Below are 22,679 nucleotides of genomic sequence, written 5' to 3'. Positions count from 1 at the left end.
GACACGACGCGGCGTCAGCGAGAGGTTAGAGGTTTGGAGACATGCCCTTGAGTCCAAAGGTTTCAGGTTGAGCAGGACGAAGATGGAATACCTTGAGTGCAAATTTGGGGCAGAGCCGACGGAAGCGGGAGTGGAAGTGAGGCTTGATTCTCAAGTCATCCCTAAGAGGGGTAGTTTCAAGTACCTGGGGTCGTTTATTCAGGGGTCCGGGGAGATCGACGAGGATGTCACACACCGTATAGGGGTGGGGTGGATGAAATGGAGGTTAGCGACGGGAGTCCTGTGTGACAAGAAAGTGCCACTGTTACTGAAAGGTAAATTTTATAGGGCAGTGGTTAGGCCTGCTATGTTGTATGGGACCGAGTGTTGGCCGGTGAAGATCTCACACATCCAGAGGATGAAAGTTGCAGAGATGAGGATGTTGAGGTGGATGTGCGGGCATACAAGGAAGGATAAGATTAGAAATGAAGATATTCGAGAGAAGGTGGGTGTGGCCCCCATGGAGGACAAGATGCGGGAAGCAAGACTCAGATGGTTCGGGCACATTCAGAGGAGGAACACTGATGCACCGGTGAGAAGGTGTGAACGACTGGCGGTGGTGGGTACGAGGAGAGGTAGAGGGAGACCTAAGAAGTATTGGGGAGAGGTGATCAGGCAGGATATGGCGCGACTTAGGGTTACTGAGGACATGGCCCTAAACAGGGAATTGTGGAGATCGAGCATTAAGGTTGTAGGTTAGGGGAAATTGTGATGTCTTTTTTACAGCGCACTAGAGTGAGACTAGCCAGTTAGGAATTAGTCTTAGGATGATATTGATCAGCTACTGATAATGGGCTTTATCTGCTGTTTATTAGTATATCTTACATATTTCTAGTATTTCCTATATCTCTTATATTGCTGTTATTTTGTTATTTTATGGTATTTATGTTATGTTATGGATTTTATGGTATTTTATGTTATTTTATTATGAGTCTATTGATAGTACTAATATAGTGTCTCTTGTTGCCTTCTTGAAGCCGAGGGTCTCCTGGAAACAGCCTCTCTGCCCCTCGGGGTAGAGGTAAGGTCTGCGTACATATTACCCTCCCCAGACCCCACTTGTGGGATTACACTGGGTTGTTGTTGTTGTTGTTGTTGCTTTCAAGTAAAAAAGAAGTTCAGAGATTAACTGGAAGAATTGTAGCCTTAGGAAGATTCATTTCCAAATCATCAGAAAAGTGCTTTAAATTCTTTTCAGCTCTTAAAAAGCTGGATCATTTTGAATGGAATGAAGAATGTCAGTAAGCGCTCAGAAATTTGAAAACGTACTTATCAAATCCACCATTGCTGGCAAAACCAAAGGCTGAGGAAAAACTTCTCATCTACCTTGTTGTTTCTGAAGTAGCGGTAAGTGTTGTTTTAGTCCGAGAAGACCAATGTAAACAATATCCAATCTATTATGTTAGTAAATATTTGTTAGATGCAGAGACACGATATCCTCAATTAGCTTGCACTTGCATTGATCATGACATCTAGGAAATTAAGACCTTACTTTCAGTGTCATCCTATTGCTGTAGTAACTGATTATCCCTTACATAATATATTGCATAAGCATGAGTTATCAGGTAGATTGGCTAAGTGGGTTATAGAATTGTGTGAATACGAAATCACATACCAATCTAGAACTACTATAAAATCTCAAGTGTTAGCTGATTTCGTGGTTGATTTTAGTCAAGGGATGTAATTAGAAGCAGAAAAAGATTTACAGGTGTTCAATGGAGCTAACCCAGGAACTTGGATGTTATTCACTGATGGTTCATCTAACATAAAAGGTGCAGGTTTAGGGATCGTATTGGTACCACCTACGGGTGAAACCATTCGAAAAGCTATCAAATGTCATTCTATAACTAACAATAAGGCAGAATATGAGGTTATGATTGCAGGTTTAGAACTGGCACGAGAACTTGGCATAAATCAGATTATAATCAAGAGTGATTCACAACTTGTAGTTAATCAAATGCTGGAGACTTATACAGCCAGGGAAGCGAGGATGCAACAGTACTTGGAAAAGGTACGGGATTTGATAAAACAATTTAAAAATTGGAAAGTTACACAAATACCAAGGGACGAAAATGTTGAAGCAGACGCCCGAGCTAATCTAGCATCTGCGGTTGACGTGACAAGTGATGCAAACGCTTCAGTTATTCATTTGTTTCATTCAGTTCTCGACCCCGACAACAATGAGGTAAATTTTAATAACTTAACTTGGGATTGGAGGAACGAGATTGTTGCTTTTTTGCAGTATGGTACCGTCCCTGGTGATAAGAAAAAAACTCATGCGCTTCGAAAAAAGGCTGCTCGGCACTGCTTAAAGCAAGGCAATCTTTATCGAAAAATGATCAGTGGTTCCTTAGCAAAATGCCTCGGACCTTCTCAAATAGAGTACGTAATGAGAGAAATACACGAGGGGCATTATGGGAATCACGCAGAAGGAAGATCATTGGTAAGAACCCTAATTAGGGCAGGGTATTATTGGCCTAATGGAAGTAGAAGCAGAGAGTTTCGTGGCTAAATGCGATAAATGTCAAAGGTATGGTAACAATATGCATAGACCTGCGGAGTTACTACATCCGGTCATTGCACCGTGGCCATTTATGAAATGAGGAATGGATATCGTGGGTCCATTACCCCAAGCAAAAGGACAGGTAAAATTTTTTCTTGTACTTACTGATTATTTTACTAAATGGGTAGAGGCAGGAGCATTCAAACAGGTGAGAGAAAAGGAAATGAGAGATTTCATTTGGTGAAATATCATATGTCCATTCTGTGTACCAAAGAAGATTGTGTGTGATAATGGCCCTCAGTTTATAGGAGCTTAAATCACGGAATTCTTTCAAAGTTGGCAGATTAAAAGAATTACGTCTACGCCTTATCATCCGGTGGGTAATAGGCGAGCAGAATCAACAAATAAAGTCATTATCAACAATTTGAAGAAGCATTTAGAGGAATCAAAAGGTAATTGGCCAGAAGTGTTACCTGGTGTTTTATAGGCATATTGCACAACCGCAAAAACAAGTACAGGAGAAACACCATTTTCGTTGGTTTATGGAGCAGAATAATTCCCGTTGAGATAGGAGAGCCAAGTTCGAGGTTTACGCAGGCAACAGAAGAGTCTAATGACGAAGAAATGCATGTAAATCTTGATTTACTTGAAGGAAGACGGGAAGATGCATTAATAAGAATGGCAGCACAAAAGCAAGTCATAGAATGGTACTACAACCGAAGAGCACGCCCCAGATTCTTCAAAATTGGGGACTTCGTGCTCAAAAAAATTTTCCAATCTACGAAGGTAGCTAATGCGGGTAAATTAAGTCCAAAATGGGAGAGACCCTATAGAATTCATTATATTGCATGAAAAGGAGCATACGAACTGGAAACAATGGATGGCAAAATACTACATTCACATTGGAATGTTGTTCATTTGAAGAGATACTACTTCTAAGGAATACCCAGGGTCAGCTATCTATGTTTTAAAATTCTATTTTTGAATTGCTAAAATTTTATTAACGATTTTAGATGATAGGCAAAAAGTTAGCCCGTACTAAATGATGAGTCATGAACTGCAAGGCACGTGGAATACATTAAACTTCCCAGCCCAGGGTTATAAATATTTTGATAGAAATTCAAAATTGGTTTAAGTAGTCTTCATCTATAATCGTACCTCCGAGTCCCGTATGTTTTCCCTTTTTCAGGGAAAGGACCAAATGAGAGGAATAATCAAGTGCTCGAGGCTTCATACTTCAACACTCAAACACTTGGGAGACTACATAATATACACAGGCATGTGTATAAAGAAGGCAATGAAGATTGAGAAAAATCAAAGTTCAAGCCTGAAAAAGTCAAGTGCAGAGTAAAAGTCATGAAGTCACGAACTAAGGTCAAAGAAAACCTTACTATAGTTAGGGTAAAAGCTATATACTGAAACGGGTTATAAATAAAAACCTCGTATTTATTATTTTTACTTTTTAAAATCTGTTATAAGAAAAACAGTTACGAGAAAGTTATAGATGTAATTCAAATACATGTAAAGAGTTATTCAAAACTAGACAAGGTTCAAATAAAAATTTGTCAAAGTTATTTCAAAGAAACATGTGTGTTCCTATTTCTTTTAAACACCATTATGAAGTTGAGACGTCTTCTTAATTAAGTGTCGAATATAAGAGGGCCCTCTTTTATAAAACTCATGTTTAAATTAATTAGTCATGAGGTTAACAAAAGCATTTTTGAAGAATAAAAATGCAAATTATTCTATAAGTCCTTAGAAATAAAGGCATGAATAAAGTAAATAGAAGTTCAAGATAATAACAAGAAAACTTCTTAATGTTTAAAAAAAACTTAAGACTAAGTATGAACTTAGTTGTAAAGCTGCGAATTGTTTATACAAATTGCCCCATGAAAAGGTCTGGGGACTTGCGTTTCCAAAATAAACCCTCAAATGAAACCAAGGGTTTGATCACAATTTTCCGAATAAAACAAAAACAAAGATATTCAAACAACTAAAGTTGGTCACTCAGAAGTTGAAGGTACTGAAGCAGGAGCATCAACAGCAACGGGCTCAACTTGGGCATGAGTATCAACAGTTGCGGGTTCAACTTGACTTGCAGCAACAGGCTCGACTGGGCTTGAAATAGTTGGGATACCCGTATTGACTTCAACATTCACGGAAGCTTCGGCCACGGGAGAAGGAAAATCTTGAGTTTGCCGAGCTTTCTCAATAGTTTCATTGATTTTAGCCAACTCAGATTCCAAGTTGAAATTTTCTTGGTCAGCTTCAATTAGGGTACCACGACGTGAATTCAAAAACGCCCAACTTACTTCAATAACAGATTTATCTTCAAGGATCTCATAATCCCTTTCCCAGTCAGCAATCTCGTTCTTTAACTTCTTATTTTCAGCCAAGGCAGATGTGTAAGAAGTCTGGAGAGAGGCATGGGAGCTTTCTAAAGCACGCACCTTATCAGAAGAAGCTCGAAGGTCTTCTTGTGCCTGAGTCAAATTTTGTACGAGCTCCCCAGCGTAAGCCTCTTTTTACTTAAAAGAGCCTTCAACTCTCTAATTTCTTCACTAGCCTTGGCAGCTACTCTGAGAAAGAAGTTTCAAGGTGAGTTTTTTCTTTATTTGCTTGGCTTGAGGAAGCCTTTTCAACCGCCAACTCTGAAGTCAAAGCTCGTACCTGCTGCTCCAAGGTACTCTTACTCTCTTCTAAATACTCCACATCAATTTGCAAGCTCTCAAATTGTTCCCTCCAGTTGCACGCCTCTAACTGCGAATCACGCACTAATTGATCTGAGTGGGCAACTCTTTTCATCATCTTTGTGCCGTTAGCCTAAAAAGGGGGAAAAGAAAATAAGAATCCTCAAATATAGAAAAATTACAAAATAAAAGAAAAAAGAGAAGGAGAATACCTTCAAAGTGGCATGCACAATATCGTTCATCAGGGTCAAGGAACTATGGCTCTCTAGCTTAGCTTTCTCAATTGGGCCAATTAAAGGCTCTAGCCATACATCCGCTTGACCTAATTTCTTTAAGAGACTGCCCTCAGCAGGAACTTCAATGACTACTCGTCTCATAGCAGCACTCCTACTTGAGGATCCAACCTCAGTGCGATGAATGTTTGGAGGAGGAATTGTCGAAGGAGGAACAGAAGAGGTGGTAAAAATAGTCTGGGAAGGAACAGAAACAATCGAGACTGGCAAAGAATGAGTTACAGACATGGGTGTCAAAAAAGAGGCCAAGGGTACTTCATCTAAAACAGGGCCTAAGCCTTCACTACCAAACCTGATAATAAAAAGCTGCTCAGCAGAGTCATGAGTAGCAGAGGGAGCAATGTCATCATCGAGAATCAGGATCGGAGTCTCAGCAGACTCGGTAAGAGGAACAAAATGATGGGGGGATACCTATGCTTTATTATCAGAAATGATGCGTCTTCGAGCTCGTGGCCTTGTCACCAAAGAGCCCCCGTCTTCCTCCTCTTCAGAGTTTTGTTCCTCAATGGCAACGACTTTTCTTTTTGCAGAAGAACCCAAGATTATTTCTTGAGCCCTTTCCAAAGAGATGCGGGAAGTCGCGACTGCCTCGGCAGTGACTCCACGAATAGCAAATCCTGATAAAAAGATGGATTGAAATTAGTGCAATAAAAAAATACACGAAAAGATGAAATAAAATAAAAGCTCTTACCATGAGTTTTTACTTTCCAACCAAAACGGTTAGAAAGTGTCTTTCAAGACCTACCATCCATTGGTGCGGTCCTCAATAACTTGTCTACCCAATCACGGAAATTGGGAACGTCTTCCACAACTCCCATGGTTGCTAAAAAAAGGTAAAATTAGAAAAGTTGACAAACTTGAAAGAAAAAAGGTACGAGAAAGTAAAAAAGACTTACGTGCAAAATTCCACTTCTCAGGGAAGGGAACATTATCATCACCCACTAAACCAACAGTGGGGGCGGCAATAAACCTGGCATACCAGCCACGGTCTTTGTCATCCTCAGGGCCCACCAAAACTCTCTTGCTCCTGGCTACTAGTGTGAAAACACCATTGCGAAAGAGTCTTTGGGAGTAAAGATGAATCAAATGAGGGAAAGTAAAGGGAACACCGGTTGTGTTGGTCAAATGCCTTAAACAGGCAACAACCCTCCATATGATTGGGCCAATTTGACCCAAACAAACATCAAAGAAACGACAGAACTCAAGAATAATAGGGTCAATAGATGGTTTAAACCCTAAGGTGAAAAGGTATGTATAAATAAAAGAAAACCCTGTCATGTAAGAGGTATTTCTTTGGTTTGGATTAGGGTAATAATAGGGAAATCACTACTCCAATGACAGTCTCTACGAACTACATAAATCAAACCTTCTGTAATTTGAGTGGGATAAATATCAGCACGATCTAAACCAGAGACTTGGTTCCTAAGAGATTCTCTGTCATGATAAAAAGATAGTTATGTAGGAACTATCTCCTCTACTGTAGGCTCATGAAGAGGTTCAGAAGGTTCCTTACCTCTTGAAGAAGATCTTTGTGAAAGTGAACCCCTAGTTCTAGAAGAAGGGCCAGAACTAGGTAAAGGAGTGGAAAAACCGCGAACAGATCCTAAATTACGAAGCCTACCTCCCTTTCTGCTTCTAATGGGGGCATTAGGGAAGGTATCAACTATGGGAACCCTTCTAGGGTTAGAATTTGAAGAAGACATGACGAAGGAGGATGATACGATGAAGAAGCAAACAGGGATTTGAGAGATTGAATATTCAGTAAATTTTATGTGGAAAAAACAAAGAAAGAAATTATATTTATACTGATAAGCAACCACCGAAAGAAAAAGTGTAATGATGGAAGTACCATAATAATGATAGCTGACGCTTCATGAATAGTGGAGCCGTGAAAAAGCCTTAAAAAGAGCTGCAAAACTGCAGAACTAATGAAAAGGTGACACGTGTGAAGAACATTAAATGGAAGTGACAATTGAAGCGTCAATTTTGTCATAGCATTAATGGTGACAAAAATTCTCGTTTTAATGAAATCCACTTCCCAAATATTCAATTGATGAATAAGTGGCAAGTGGGAGGACTATCTGTATTGGAAAAATTTGAGTTTACATATTAAAGTGGAATAAAGATGACGTGTCAAGACATGTAGACTAGTCAAAGAGTTACAGCTGACAAAGAAACATGAGTTTCAACAGATACAAGCAATGGCAAAGGCAGAGGCACGGGCAAATATTCAAAGGACTCGGCGCCCGTACCTATTTAAGTCATTTAGGTCCAGGAGTCAAGGGGAATAAATCTGACAATATATGAGATTATATATACAGTATTTAATGAGCATTAAATACTGAATACGTTAGAGAATCTGTATTAAATACAATGATTGTGTAACGTAGCATTCAATGTCTTTAATTACTCATAATAGCCTAATTATGACAAGGGCAAAACGCACATCTCCCAAATTGCTATAAAAGGGAGATAACTGATCAATTGTAGGGACACAAAATACTATCTGAATATATTGATTTACTTGTTTCTCTTCTTATTATATTATTGCTAGCCAAATTACTTTCTTTTATATATTCTTTTGATTATCAGTAACCCGAGTTCTTCTAAATTAAAGCTTTGACCAAAATTTCATTTTTTGGTTAAACAATCACCCCACCCCCCAAATCCCACTTGTGGGACTAAACTGAGTATGTTGTTGTTGTTGATATACAGAATAAGAGAAGAGCTACTAGTTGCCAGAACTTGATTAACAGACGTTTTAATTAGTATTTACTGTCTGAGGCTTAGTAAGTTATAACACCCTTCCTAGGAGGTGGTTATAGTCCTAAGTGCTCTTTGGCTATATTGAAAATTTTGGTTGTCAATGGTAATATTCACGGTTATTACCAAAAAAACAGAAATAATTAAACATATTTTGTTGTTATATTTTATTAAAATTATATTTGTTGAAATTAGCAGTTTTCCCATCGAGTTATGCCAAAAAAAAAATATAAAATCATTTCAATAGCATATAGCAGCCATTGTAAAGTTTTCAACCCTTTAATTATATAAACCTTGAATTTCATTTTAACATATTCAGCTACTCGTGAAGGAATGCCGTTTTTTTTTCTTTTTGATACTTCATTTTCTTTTAATAGAATTAAGAGGTTATTATACACCCCGCAGTTTTTTATTAGCTTAAAGATTAATTTTTTTTGGGGGGGTTAATCATAAGAACTAAGACGAGTTTGAACACTAAATTTAGATAGATTGGAATATGAATAAGATCAAATAATCTACTAGAATTTTTCATGAAACATGAAATTAAAAAGTGTGAGATAGTTAATTTATTTAAGTTTACACCCCAAAAAAAAACTTGAATCTAATCAAAAATTGTACATTGATCTATCCTACTTGACATGTATTATTGCATGGCAGCTCCGAGCCACCTGATACATGTTATCCGTTATTACAATTGAAATCGAACTATATATAGTTACAACAACAACAAAATCACTATAATCCTAATACTTTAAAAAGAGAAACGAAAGAATTGATCAAATGCTTTTTAATTCTTATTACTTGAAGAAACTTCCAGCCATCTTTAACAAGTCTCCTTTTTTCTCACCTTTCATCTCTAGAATCTCTGGTGGGGCTACGGTCGCCGTGGTCGGAATCTTTTTTAAACATACCTTGAGCCATTTTCATGACCCCGCCGAACCCACCACCGGAATCTCCATCATCCTTCTCTGGACCATCTTCGTCACCTGATTTTTTCTTAAGCATTCCTTGAGCTTTCTTGATATACTCACCGTATCCTCCCCCGGATTCACCATCACCTTTCTCTGAACCATCGTCGTCACCTGACTTTTTCTTAAGCATTCCTTGAGCTTTTTTCAAATACTCGCCGTACCCTCCACCGGATTCGCCATCACTTTTCTCTGAACTGTCGTCGTCGCCGGATTTGTTCTTGATCATTCCTTGAGCTTTCTTGAGATACTCGCCATATCCACCTCCAGAACGACTATCATCTTCTTCTGAACGTTCATGTTCGGAGTTGTCACCAAATTTTTTCTTCAACCTCCCTTCAGCTTTTTTCATATGTTCGCCGTGCCCACCTCCGGAGTGATCATCATCATCAACTTCCTCTGAACGTTCATGCCCATAATTATCACCACCAGATTGTTTCTTGGATATTCCTTTTCCCTTAGTCGTATGTTCGTCGTGCCCTGTTCAGACATAATATACTTAATGAAATAGAGTAATTAAAAGTGAACTTTTCGATAAGATTATTACATAATTTAAAATGAAATTACAGCATAGCTCCTAGGTTCATATCTCACCGCTACTCAAAAAAATGATATTCATGTGGTTGGTTAATACAATAAAGAATTAGGTCTTATATAGAGCATGTTGAAGAATAATACTCTCTCTCTTCCACTTTACTGATAATCTTACTTTTTGGAAAGTCAAAACAAGGTTTTATTTAAATTTTTTATAAATAATTTTTAAATATTTTAAATTGCTAATTAGTGTGACTTATACTTTCTATATATATAATTTTTATATATGTAAATTTTATTCAAAAAATTTGAAAACTTTATGTCTGAATTCACACCAAAAGTAATTTTACTGTTGTACTCCTCCGAAAAGATTTACATAAACTGAGTATAAATAAATAATTAGAGATCTTTGTAACACTTCAACACTCACCTCCAGCATGATCATCATCTTCCTCTAAACGTTCGTGTTCGGAATTGTCACCAAATTTTTTCTTCAACCTCCCTTCAGCTTTCTTCATATTTTCGCCATGTCCACCTCCAGAATGATCACGATCACCTTCCTCTGAACGTTCATGGTCGTAACGTTCACCGGATTGTTTCTTCGGCATCCGTTTATGCTCTCCGTGCCCATCATCATCATCTCTAGAATTGTCGTCATCGCGGCGATGCTCCGACGAGCCCTTGTTAGCCGCAGTACCGGAACCCTTTTTGGATGCGGGACCGGTGCCGGTGCCAGCAGCTTTGTTGCCTTTGGAATTTTTGAGCTCATAACCGTGGAGATAATCTTCAGCTTGTCCAAGATACTTTCCAATTCCTTCTTCCCCAAATTTCCCGTAATGTGAGGCGGCGCTAAGAATGTCAGCGGCAGCTCCGGCAAGCTTTGCATTGTCGAATTCTTTTTGTGCGCCGCCACCGCCACCTAATTTAGCTTGTGCGGCATCAGCTATCAGCTTTGCGCTAGCCATCAGCTCAGAATTTGTTGGCTTTTTGTGCTCGTTGGGATTATGAGCAGCAGCACTGCCGCTTGCGGCAGCGGTCTTGCCACCTGCTCGGGTGCCGGAAGTTTTCTTTTCATGGTGGTCATCGGAAGTTTCTGTGTCGTCATTGTGTGCGGTGGTCTTGCCACCTGCACGATGGCCGGAAGTTTTCTTTTCACGGTGATCATCATCTGAAGTTTCTGTATCATTGTGTGCGGCGGTCTTGGCGCCACCACCACGGTGGCCGGAAGTTCTCTTTTCACGGTGATCGTCATCGGAAGTTTCCTTGTAACGGTCGTCGGGATTTTCTTTGTCATCTTTGGAACTGAGAAACTCCTTTCCCTTTGCAAAAAGGGCGTCCATTATTATTAAAAAGTGAAGTAAAAATTGATTTATTTATTTTTTTGAGTGTTGATGAAAAATAAAATGTGCTTTAAATGGGAAGGATAATAAGAAATGGTGAATGTGAAAATTTATATGGGTGTTTTAGAGATATTTTCTGAAGAATGGAGCGTTGAACAAAATTTTCGTAATTTTATGGCTATAAAGTCAACACCGTAGAGTAAGTATAAGTGGACAACGATTGTTTTCCCCATAATACTAAGGTTCTTCTTCAAATTAAAAGAATAAAAAACAGACTATCTCACAAACTGTTGTTAATATGCTCTCTTATTATATATCTAACATTAATAACTTAGATTTAGACCTGAATGATGTGGAGATTATCTATGTCACTTAGCGAAAGCAAATCAAATAAATATGGTGGCATAAGTAGGCGTTTGGACATAAAAATTGTAAAATTCTAAAAATGGTGGAAAAAAATTTCAAGTGAAAATGGTATTCGAAATTTAAAGTTGTGTTTGGACATAAATTTTAGTTTGGGTTATTTTTGAAGTTTTGTAAGTGATTTGAGTGAAAATTTTAAAAAACAGCTTTTTAGAGTTTTTTAAATTTTCGAAAATTTCCAAAATGCATCTTCAAGTGAAAATCGGAAATTTTATGAACACACGCTGATTTCGAAAAAAAGTAAAAAAAATAGAAAAAAGGAAGAAGGATGTATACCTAAAGCATGTTTATTTTTTCAAAATAGGAAATGTTATACCAAGTACCTTTCTTTCTAACTTCTCACTACGAGTTGGAATCTAGGGGAATAAATTACTTAGGGGTATTAGTAATATCAGGAATAGTTATGGATAAATTAGCTATGCAAGGATCAATTATACAAGATTTTGTTATGCATGATCTAATTATGAAGAAATTAGTTATATAAGGATTATTAATGCATGGATAAGTAATTTATAGATTGTAAGGTAGAGATTTTTTTGTTTATGTTAAATGTTTACTTTATTTTAATTATACATATGTAATTTAAAATATGTGGGTTTGTTGGTCATTTGATTGTCTAATTCATGTATAACTAATACATGTATTAGTTATTCCATATTTTACCTTGCATAAATGATACTCCCATAGATTTGTTGTACAAACTTATCTATGCATTACTTATACTTCTAATGGAAAAAACAACCAAACATAACATTGGTTTTGCTGACTTCTATACTAAGTAACTAAAAGTCTGCCAAATATATATGATATTAGTTATGTTGCTCATAATACGTGAATAATCCTATAACCAGCTACCAAATTACCAAACAACCCTTACTATTTTTTTACAGTATGTCTTATACATTCTCATATATACTATGCGTGCAATGGTCTCTTTGACTTTACTCAGAACTAAGGGCTGGTTTCGTAAAAGGGATAAGGGATAATTAATTCAGGGATTAAGTTTAAATGAGTTTATCCAACGTTTGGTTGGATAAAATTGCGATATAATTAATCCCGGGATTAGTTATATAGCAATAAAGGCCTGTCATCCGGAACATTCAATGAAGAATATTCTATAGCATTAAGTGCGTAGTCCGTTACAAAGAATATGACATTCATAGCCAGCCGTACACATTCTTTAAAGGCCCCATAATTGTCATTTAAGAGGGGCTTGATCCTAGAACATTGTTCTCTAGGTGCGGTTATAAATAGTAAGCTCAACATCCATTGTAAAAAAAAAGAACTTTCTAACAAACTTATGTGATATAGTGTTCAAAGTTCAATAACATTCTCATTTTCTTGCTCATTAAGATCGTTATTACTGCCTTCAGAAGCTCTGTTCCCGAAACCAAGCTCTTTGTACTCTCATCTAAATTTTAACGCTAAATCTTGTATTTTTATTTAATTTTATTTATTATTTTGGAATCAAATCGATTCGCTTGTCTATAAATCATGTATAAATTCAACTGTACCGTTTTACGAGTAAATAGTTTGGCGTCCGTCGTGGGGCTTAGACAATTGCGTAATTGGATTGATCCTTGCATATATTACTAACCTGTTTGATTCTTTGTTCACAGCAAATCATTAAAAAATGGAAGATAACAATGTCAACATCCCATATAATGTTGAGGCCCTAAGGAAATCAGCCTCAGTATGAAGACTCGATCAGTGATACCGCAACGAGGGGTATGAGGCCACACAAGTCCATGGCGGATAATATTCACGACATATTCGAGAGGCAACCCCTGATGATGCTGAAGACGAGCACGCTGCCAAAATAGTTAAGATTCCTGAGAGAGCAAAAAAAGGCTATTATGGGCCATCTGTCACGACACGATCAGGTCATGACAAAGTTGAGGCAGGCGTTGTCAGGCGCTTCCAACAACGTTAATGGACGAGGACCAGCTCCTCCCGGTGCTCCAGCGAACCAAACAACGCAGAGGGTTAACAAAAATACCCCGAGGGGAGAAGTCGGCTTTGACAGGGCCCGGGGGAAATAGTAGCGGATCCAGTAGTAACAATGAGAATGATCACTTTAAAACCGAACTCATGCGGTTTATGAGAGAAATAAATGCCCGAATGGATCAGATACCGGTTGCACCACCAGTATTGAAAGGACGGGACTCAAAGAAATACACCCAATTGCCATTTAAACCAAGCGCGACGCTAGAGTTGATCCCGAAGCAGTTCAAGATGCTAGACGTCTCGAAATATGATGGACTTCGGATCCTCATGAGCACATCACCACCTATACAACAATAGTGAAGGGGAATGACTTAGCTCTGCACGAGATTAGGTCAATCTTACTGAAGAAATTTGGGAAAACCCTCACGAAAAGGGCCCTGACGTGGTATTCGCTTTTACTTGAGCACACAATAGATTCCTTCGAGATGCTCGCGGTCTTTTATCAAGGCCTATGCCGGGGAAATGAAGGTACAGGACCGAAATACCAACATATTCAGGATAGCACAAGGAGAGTCTAAATTGTTGCGGGAGTTCGTGACCAGATTCTGGAAAGAAAGGAAGTTATTACCGGTTGTACTAGACAAATGGGCAGTTGAAGCGTTTACTAAAGGGCTGAATCTGAGAAGTTTCGATGCTTCCCAAAAATTGAAAGAAAGTCTGCTCGAGTTCCAGGAAACAACATAGGTGAATGTTCACAACCGGTACGAGTCGAAGATAAGAATTGAGGATAACCAGCTCAGTTTCCCAGCATCAACCAAAGGTCAAGATCTAGAGAAGAATAAAGAGAAATTGAAGGATGATTTTGACACAGATCGACGGACTTCTAGAGGTCAGTTTTACCCTATGAAAGGGCCAAAGGACGCTGTAGAGGTTTTCGATCAGGGATAGATTCACTACTGATAGGAGAGCTGATCACGGTCGGAACAACATATCATTGCAGAACAAAGAGGTATCGAGCTCTTGAGTCTCCACTTACCCCAGATTATCCAAATACAACTTCAACGTCAGCGTGGGGAACTAGTATTTTCCATGAGGAGCATTAAGGAAGCACGGTTCCCTAGGCCAATGAGATCTAATCCCAGTCAGAAGGATCCTAATTTATTGTGCGAGTACCATGAGACCAACAGCCACCGGACTGGGAACTGCCGGCATTTGCGCGTGAAGGTGGCAACTTTGCTGAAAAATGACCATCTCAGAGAATTCTTAAATGACGGGGCTAGGAACAACTACGGCCACAACCGAGAAAACCCGGAACCCTCGAAAGCAGGAGAAGATCCCCTTATCTGACATCAACATGATTTTCGATGGGGAACGAGATTAATGGTGTAACTTTCTCGGCAACTAAAAAGATGAAGGTATCAATAACCCATAGCAAGAGACTCCATGAAGTCTCTAAGGACTACATCACCTTCATAGCAAAGGACGCATATGGACTCTTACTACCACACAACAATGCCCTAGTAATCTCTCTTAATGTTTTAGATTTTAAAATTAAACGTGTTTTGATGGACAGTGGAAGTTCAGCCAATATTATCCAATGAAGAGTACTGGAGCAAGCCAAGTTGACCGAAAGTATCATTCCGGCCACAAATCTCCTCACCAAGTTCAATCCAGAAAGCATGACAACCTGAGGAGAAATTATGTTGCCTAAGAATGTCGAAGGGGCGTGGAGACGACCCTTTTTCGAAGTAGTAGACAGTGATATAGTTTACAATATCATTTAGGGAAGATCATGGCTGCACGAGATGAAGGTTGTGCCATGAACCTACTATCAACTTCTGAAGTTCCAAACCCCAAAGGGAATCAAACGGATAAGAGGAGATCAATCGGCAATAAAGGAGATGAACGCAATCTCAATTTCCAGTAGCAAAGGTAAGAGTATGTGACATATCAATCATAGGAGCCGACACACCCCTCCCAAGCCAAATGAAGTCAGTAGGGGGGAGGAGTCATCAGAATGTTATCAGGTACCAAGATATTTCCAGGTACCATAAGAAATAGATGCAACAAAGTCCACAGCGGAAGAACTTGAATGAGTTGCGTTATTCGATAAGTTATTGTAAAGGAAGTTTCATTTGGGGACAGGACTAAATCCCGAGCTCATGATAGGATTCATAAAATTTCTTAAAATTAATGTTGACTGGTTTGCATGGTCATATGCGGATATGACATGTATCCCACCAGAAGTGGTCGTGCATAAGTTAAGTCTGGACCCTAACATCCCTTCGGTGAGGCAGAAAAATGCCTCATTGCCAAGTTTAGAAACAAATTCGTCAAAGAAGAGGTAAATCACTTGCTTAATATCGGTTTGATCTGGGAGTTAAAGCATCCTGGCTGGCTAGGTAACTTGGTAGTAGCTCCCAAGAAGAAGAATAAATTTCGTATGTACGTAGACTGTAAGGACCTACATAAGGCGTGCCCAAAAGACTCGTTCTGATTGCCAAACATTGATCAAATGACTGATGCGACGGCCGGGCATGAGTTGATGAGTTTCCTTGATGCTTACTCCGGGTACAACCAAATCAAGATGAACCCGAAGGATCAGGAAAAAACTTCGTTCATAACAAACTTCGGCACATATTGCTATAATGTGATGCCTTCCGGGCTTAAGAACGTCGAGCCACTTATCAAAGACTTGTAAATAAAATGTTTGAGAAGCAAATAGGTAAAATCATGAAAATTTACATAGATGATATGTTGGTTAAGTATTTGAATGCAGGTGATCATCTTAAACACCTACAAGAAACCTTTGACATCCTAAGGAACCATAATATGATGCTTAACCCCGAATACATTCGGAGTTAGCTCCGGTAAGTTATTGGGGTTCATGGCATCGCAAAGGGGGAGAAATCAATCTCGATAAAATCAAAGCCATTGAGGACATCCCTGACCAACTATCAAACGTAAAAGAAGTTCAAAGGTTGACAGGAAGACTGGCCGCCTTAAGCAGATTCATTTCTCGGTCTTCGGAAAAATGTCATCACTTATTTTCACTTCTCAAAAAGAAGAATAACTTCGATGAGACTCCAGAATTCCAGTGGTCTCTAAAGGATTTGAAAAGGTATTTATCGAGTCTTTCATTATTATCAAAACTGGAGGAAAGCGAACAATAGTTGATTTACTTAGCGGTCTCGGAGGTAGCGGTAACTGTTGTTTTAGTCCGTGAGGACAAAGGTACGCAATCTCCTATTTATTAAATTAGTGAAATTTTAATGGGAGCAGAAACTCGCTACCCACATCTTGAGAAACTTGACTTAGCTCTTGTAGTCACTGCTCGGAAGCTTAGGCCTTATTTTTAATGTCATCTGATAGCCGTGGTGAAAACCTTTCCCCTACGGAATATCCTTCACAAACCTGAACTTTCAGGGCTACTGGCCAAGTGGGCAGTCGAAATTTGTGAATTCAACATAGAATATAAACCTAGAAATGCGATTAAGTCACAAATTTTGGCTGACTTTGTGGCCGATTTTAGCCCAGGACTGTTGCCTTTGGCTACCAAAGAAGAAGTGATGGTGTCAGAATCGACATCTGAGTTTGGACATTTTTCACGTACGGAGCTTCCAATGTGACAGGGTCCGGGTTTGGCATAGTACTAATTGCGCCTTCGGGAGAAACCCTAAGGCAAGTCATTCATCTGACTAACAATGAAGCCGACTATGAGGCTTTGATTGCAGGACTCGAGCTGGTCAGGGGACTGGACTCCGAGGTCATCGAAATCAAATGTGATTTGTCATGACCTAAAACCCTCTATAGGCCGTGATGGTACCCAACGACGCTGTTAGGCAAGCCAACGGTGAACTATTACGTTGATTGTTCATTTTATTACTTTTGAAATCACAAATTTTATTAAGTAAAGAAATTTATGCATTTAAAATCATGGATTCGTACATAATTAGTAAGGCATAAAGAAAAAATGATGAAAATAATATGCAAATCCGTATATATCAACTAGATTATCCCAAAATATTATGTCATAAGTGATGAGCATTTACTAAAGAGTACAATAATAATACAATGTCTGTCTGGAATACAAGTTAGACAGAATAAAGTAAATAAATATGATGAAAACTATGTGTTTTGTGAATCGTATCATAAAATATAGCTCACCATAAAGTTCCCTCAACAGTTGTACCTACACGCCCAAATGACTATGTCAGATCCTGCACATTTAGTGCAGAAGTGTAGCATGAGTACGTCAATCAACGTATACTCAGTAAGTACCTAGCCTAACCCCGAAGAAGTAGTAATGAGTGATCGATATCGACACTTACTAGTGATCCAATAAATCAATATGGAAAATCATAAACAGATACGAAGCACAATAGTAATAAATAATAATGGGGTAAAATTGTAACTAACATAATCCTCCACATTTCTTTTAACGATATAAATCTCTCAAATCCCATAGGCTACCTCAACAGATCAAAAATATATCAAATGTAATCTCAAACAAATAAGGAATACCATATAAATACTAGGTCTCAATAAAAGGGGCATCTCACGAGTATTCGGACTCCTAGCGGTATTACGCACGATTATGCCGAGGTCATACAGCCCGATCTAGAGTGATGTGTACACTGCTGAGGATCGACCGACGCAAACCAGAGAGGCATCTCAATATACTGCCGAGGTGTTCGGCCTGATCCACAGGAAAGGAAGAAACTTATTGAATTACGAGACACGTGCTTATAACACATGTACAAGAGCATAAAGTGAATATAACTTTGAGCGTTTATCAATTATATTACCAAACAACTCAAGGTGATAAAGCTCGGCCTAATATATTCCTAAATCAATTTCAATTATAAATTCAATTAATTAAGCTAGCAAATTGAGTTCAAATAATTCCAATATTACATGATAGAGTCATAAGTCTACCTGGACATAAACATATTTTAGCTACGTGCAGACTCTCATCACCTCGTGCTTACGTAGAACTCACAACTAGTAGCACATAATAATTTGATACCTAGGGGAAGTCTTCCCCTCATGAGGCTAGATAGGAGACTTACTTGCTCCGAAGTTCTAATAACCTGCTCCAATGCCTCTCTAACTCCTCAATTCAAAGCCAAACTATCCGGGACTATTCAAACAACATGAAAACCAATAAAAATATACTCCAACACTCATAATTAATTAATTTATAATAATTCTCAACTCTACTCGAAAAGTCAACAAAATCAACCATCGGGCTCACGTGCCCGGATTCCAAAACTTCTTGAAGATAATCATTACCCATAACACCATGAACTCAGATATATAATTTATTCCTAATTCCATATCCAATTTTATGGTCAAAATCCAAAAATATCAAATCCTAGGTTTTCTACTAAAATCCCACGATGTTCATAACTTTTCATGTTTTAAATCCACATATAACCCATGTATTTAACTCACAATATGTATAAATATCTTACATCAAGATAGATTATGAAAATGGAACCCCAAAATTACCCCAAAGTCGGCTCACATGGAAGAAAAAAAGATAAAAATAAGCCAAATCCCGCTTTAAAACAAATCTGCCCATGCTCGTCCTTCATCACGTTCGTGTGCCCCTAGTCGCGTTCGCGAAATCCTAACAGTCCAGAGCATCGCATTCATGTACAACACAATGCGTTCACGCTGACCAACTTGCCCCCAGTCTGGAACTCCTCATTCGCGTTCGCGAAGGGCAACCTGCAAGCCCAGTAACTCACCGCGTTTGTGATTGCCTTGTCGCGTTCGCATAGGGTAAAGTCTCCCCCCCCCCACAATTTCTCCTTCACGTTCGCGACTCTTCCTTTACATTTTTGAATCACAAAAGGAAGCCATCAATATCCTTCTTCACGATCGCTGAGGCGATCGAAGCAATAATAAAAACCCAATGCAAGTCGGGGTCAAATCCATAGGGAGTTAGAATTTTGATTAGGTATATACCTTGTGTGAATGTATGATGTACCTCAAATTACACTTCCACATATTTGGTTGTTGTTTTTACTTCTATTTATTATGCTAATGTTTGTAAAAGAAAAGCTAAGAGATAATATTTTTGGTTTTGGTTGTTTTTCAAGTTATAAAAGGTCTAGGGTCGTGACTTTCACCTGGGTAGTTACCTAACGGGTTGTAAACTCTAGGAAAATTTTAATTGGTTGGGGTCGTAATATAGCAATCACACGCAATTACCCACTCAATATCTCTCGGTAGTTAGAGTGATTTTGTCCAATTTGGCTTTCTCAAGTCCAAATGGGTATTGCACAAAACAAGTGATAAATGCTCAGGTCGGGTCTTACTATCTCTAGATTCAACCCTTAATTTGGGGCTATCAATTTCTTGAGTTCACCCCAATTTCTTGTTAGCCAAGTTTTCCTAGACTTAGTCTCTCTTTCTTAACTAGAAACTAAGTCAAAAAGGCATGAATCAATGTTTGCAACCATTAATTCTTGAATTCAAGAAAGAACTAGGATAAATATCACTAACCCAGTCACAAACAAGCCCTAAATCAATCACCCATCAAGTACCTACACTAGGATTGGGTCACAACCCTAGCTAGAAATTTAGCTACTTGTGGAAAATGCAGAAATTAAAGAAGAAACTAAGATAAAATCCATAATAGATGATAAGGGAAGAAAATCTAATATTAAAATGCTAAACTAGTACAATGTTACCCAATACAGTAAGTGAAAACGGCTCAAGTGCTCTCACAAAATAAAACTTAATCTAAAAATGACAAAAAGTTCTATTTATACTAAGCTGAAAATATCTGACAAAATTGCCTCTGCGAAGGTTGTGCGGCCACAAAATAATGTATGTAGTCCGCACAATGAGACTTGGCTTGACAGGTTCCAGTTCTGCGGCCGCACAATTCTGGATTGCGGCCGCACTCCTTCAACTTCTGCGGACCGCACATTTATGAGTGCGGCCGCACTCTTGCTTCTGCGGCCGCACAACTATAGTGCAGTTCGCACTCCTTGATATTAAGCTTTGGCTGTGAGAGACTTCTGCGGACCGCATAAAAATGAGTGCGGGCGTGCTCTTGATTATGCGGCTGCACAAAAATAGTGCGGTCTGCATTTCTTCTTGAACTTAAAATCCCATCTCTCTCATTTTAGTCTTCTGCGGCCGCACCAGAATTATGTGGTCCGCACTTTGCATGTCATTTCTTGTCAGAGGTCTTCTTCATGATCTGCGGTCGCACTCAATATTGTGTGGTCTGCTTTCTAGCCTTGTCTTTGTCCTTATCCAAAATTACTCCTTCTTGAGTTGATTTTCATCTCTTTAGCTCGTATTCTAACACTCCTACATGCAAGCACATTTCATTAGTTTCAGGAATACCTTTAAGAAATTTTGAGCTAAAACAAAAATAAAAGAGTGCAAATAAGTAGTCAAACTCCCTACTTACCAATCGTGTAATCCCACTCACGATCGTGAAGCACAACACCAGCACCAGCAATTAGCAACATCAAATCACCTAAACTTGTTCCAAAACCACCCCGAATCACACCTGGGGCCCTCGGGACCCCATCCAAACACACCAACTAGTCCTAAAATATGACTTGAATCTGCTCGAGGCCTCAAATCACACCCAACAACATCCAAACGATGAATCGACGACCAAGATCCTTCTTTTAACTTTCAAACCTTGAAACTTCGACGAACGCATCTGAATCATACTTAAGCATCTCGGAATGAGCTTAAACTTTATGTACAAGTCATAAATCACGATACGGACCTATTCCAAGGCTCAGAATTCAGAACAGAAATTGATAACACCAAAGTCCACTTCAAACCAAACATAGAAAATTCTAAAATCTTCAAAATGCCAACATTCCACAATAAGGGTTGAAATGTCCCTGGGCGACCCCATACTCAACCTGAACATACGTTCAAGTTCATCATACAAACCTATTGGAAGCTTCAAATCCCGATTCCGGTGTGATTTAGCCAAAAGTCAAACCTTGGTCAACTCTTCCAATATAAAGCTTCCGAATTGAGAATTTTTCATTTTTAATCAACTCCTAACATTCCAAAATTCAATTCCGACCACACGTACAAGTCATAAAATATGAAGTGAATCTACTCAAGGCCTCAAACTACCGAACGGCATAGTAGAACTCAAAATGACTGGTCAGGTCATTACATGATTCCCAACTGGTAGTAAATTATGTCTACGGAATCTACAAAGCCAAAGAGGAGCGTATGTAACAATATATAGTGAAAGTCCAGGGTCTGCTCGCACGGCTCAGGGAATGGTCAATTACACACATCCCGAAGGAAGAAAATGCGAAAGCAAATGTACTAGCCAATCTGGGATCATCCACGGAAATGAAGGGATTGAACTCCGGTACGGTCGTATAGCTTATGCATTCGGTACTGGACGCGGATGGTTACTATGATGTAATTGTGTCCAATTTAGTCTAGGACTAGAGGAATGAGATCATTGATTATCTCGAGCACGGGAAGCTACCCAAAGATCCCAAGGCATCCCGGATGTTGTGTACTAAAGTGTCCAGATACTACTTCAGGGGAGGCCAATTAAATAGAAAGTCTTTGCAAGGGCCATTGGGGCAAAGTTCATGAAGAGATTAGTGGAAATCACTATGGTGTAGACTCACTAGTATTAAAGTTTATTGGGGCAAGATACTACTGGCCCCGAATGGAATTAGATGATAGGGAATATGTTCGGAAATGCGAAAAGTGTCAACGCCACACACTACTGTTGGTACATCAACCGGCAGAGTTATTGCATTCAATTTTGTCTCCCTGCGTTTCATGAAATGAGGGATGGACATAGTCAGTCTGCTGCCTCCAGCTCCTGGTAAGGTAAGATTTCTTTTGATTTTAAGTGACTACTTTTCTAAGTAGATTGAAGCAGGTCCTTACCAAAAAAACGACGAGCGCGAAGTGGTAGATTTCCTGTGGGAGAACATTATTTGCAAGTTCGAGATACCAAAAGAAATATCATGCGATAATGGGCCACAATCTATAGGCGCAAAGAACACAAAATTCCTTAAAGACCTAAAAATCAAAAGAATCATATAATCACCTTACCATCCGAGCACAAATGGTCAAGCAGAATAAACAAACAAGGTTATTATCCAAAATCTCAAAAAGAGATTGGGAGCAGCCAAAGGCAAATGGCC

At 38.9% G+C, this 22,679-nt stretch overlaps 1 protein-coding gene across 1 annotated transcript; it reads right to left on the bottom strand.

The window, feature by feature from the left end:
- Nucleotides 1-9,034: 9,034 nt before the first annotated feature.
- On the bottom strand, nt 9,035-11,215 carry LOC104231815 (uncharacterized). The gene is made up of 2 exons (XM_009784871.2): nt 10,221-11,215; nt 9,035-9,736 (listed from the first exon to the last, which is right to left on the bottom strand). The coding sequence occupies exons 1-2, from the start codon at nt 11,128-11,130 to the stop codon at nt 9,132-9,134; spliced, it is 1,515 nt and encodes a 504-aa protein (XP_009783173.1). The 5' UTR covers nt 11,131-11,215; the 3' UTR covers nt 9,035-9,131.
- Nucleotides 11,216-22,679: the final 11,464 nt, after the last annotated feature.

Source organism: Nicotiana sylvestris, chromosome 10 (assembly GCF_000393655.2).
Source record: "Nicotiana sylvestris chromosome 10, ASM39365v2, whole genome shotgun sequence".
NCBI lineage: Eukaryota > Viridiplantae > Streptophyta > Magnoliopsida > Solanales > Solanaceae > Nicotiana > Nicotiana sylvestris.
This window is presented reverse-complemented; position numbering and strand designations above follow the sequence as displayed.

Coding starts and splice junctions, on each gene's coding strand:
- LOC104231815 (XM_009784871.2), bottom strand. CDS start 11,130: ATGGACGCCCTTTTTGCAAAGGGAAAGGAGTTTCTCAGTTCCAAAGAT. Junction 9,737..10,220: donor AGATGATGATCATGCTGGAG/GTGAGTGTTGAA, acceptor ATGTCTGAACAG/GGCACGACGAACATACGACT.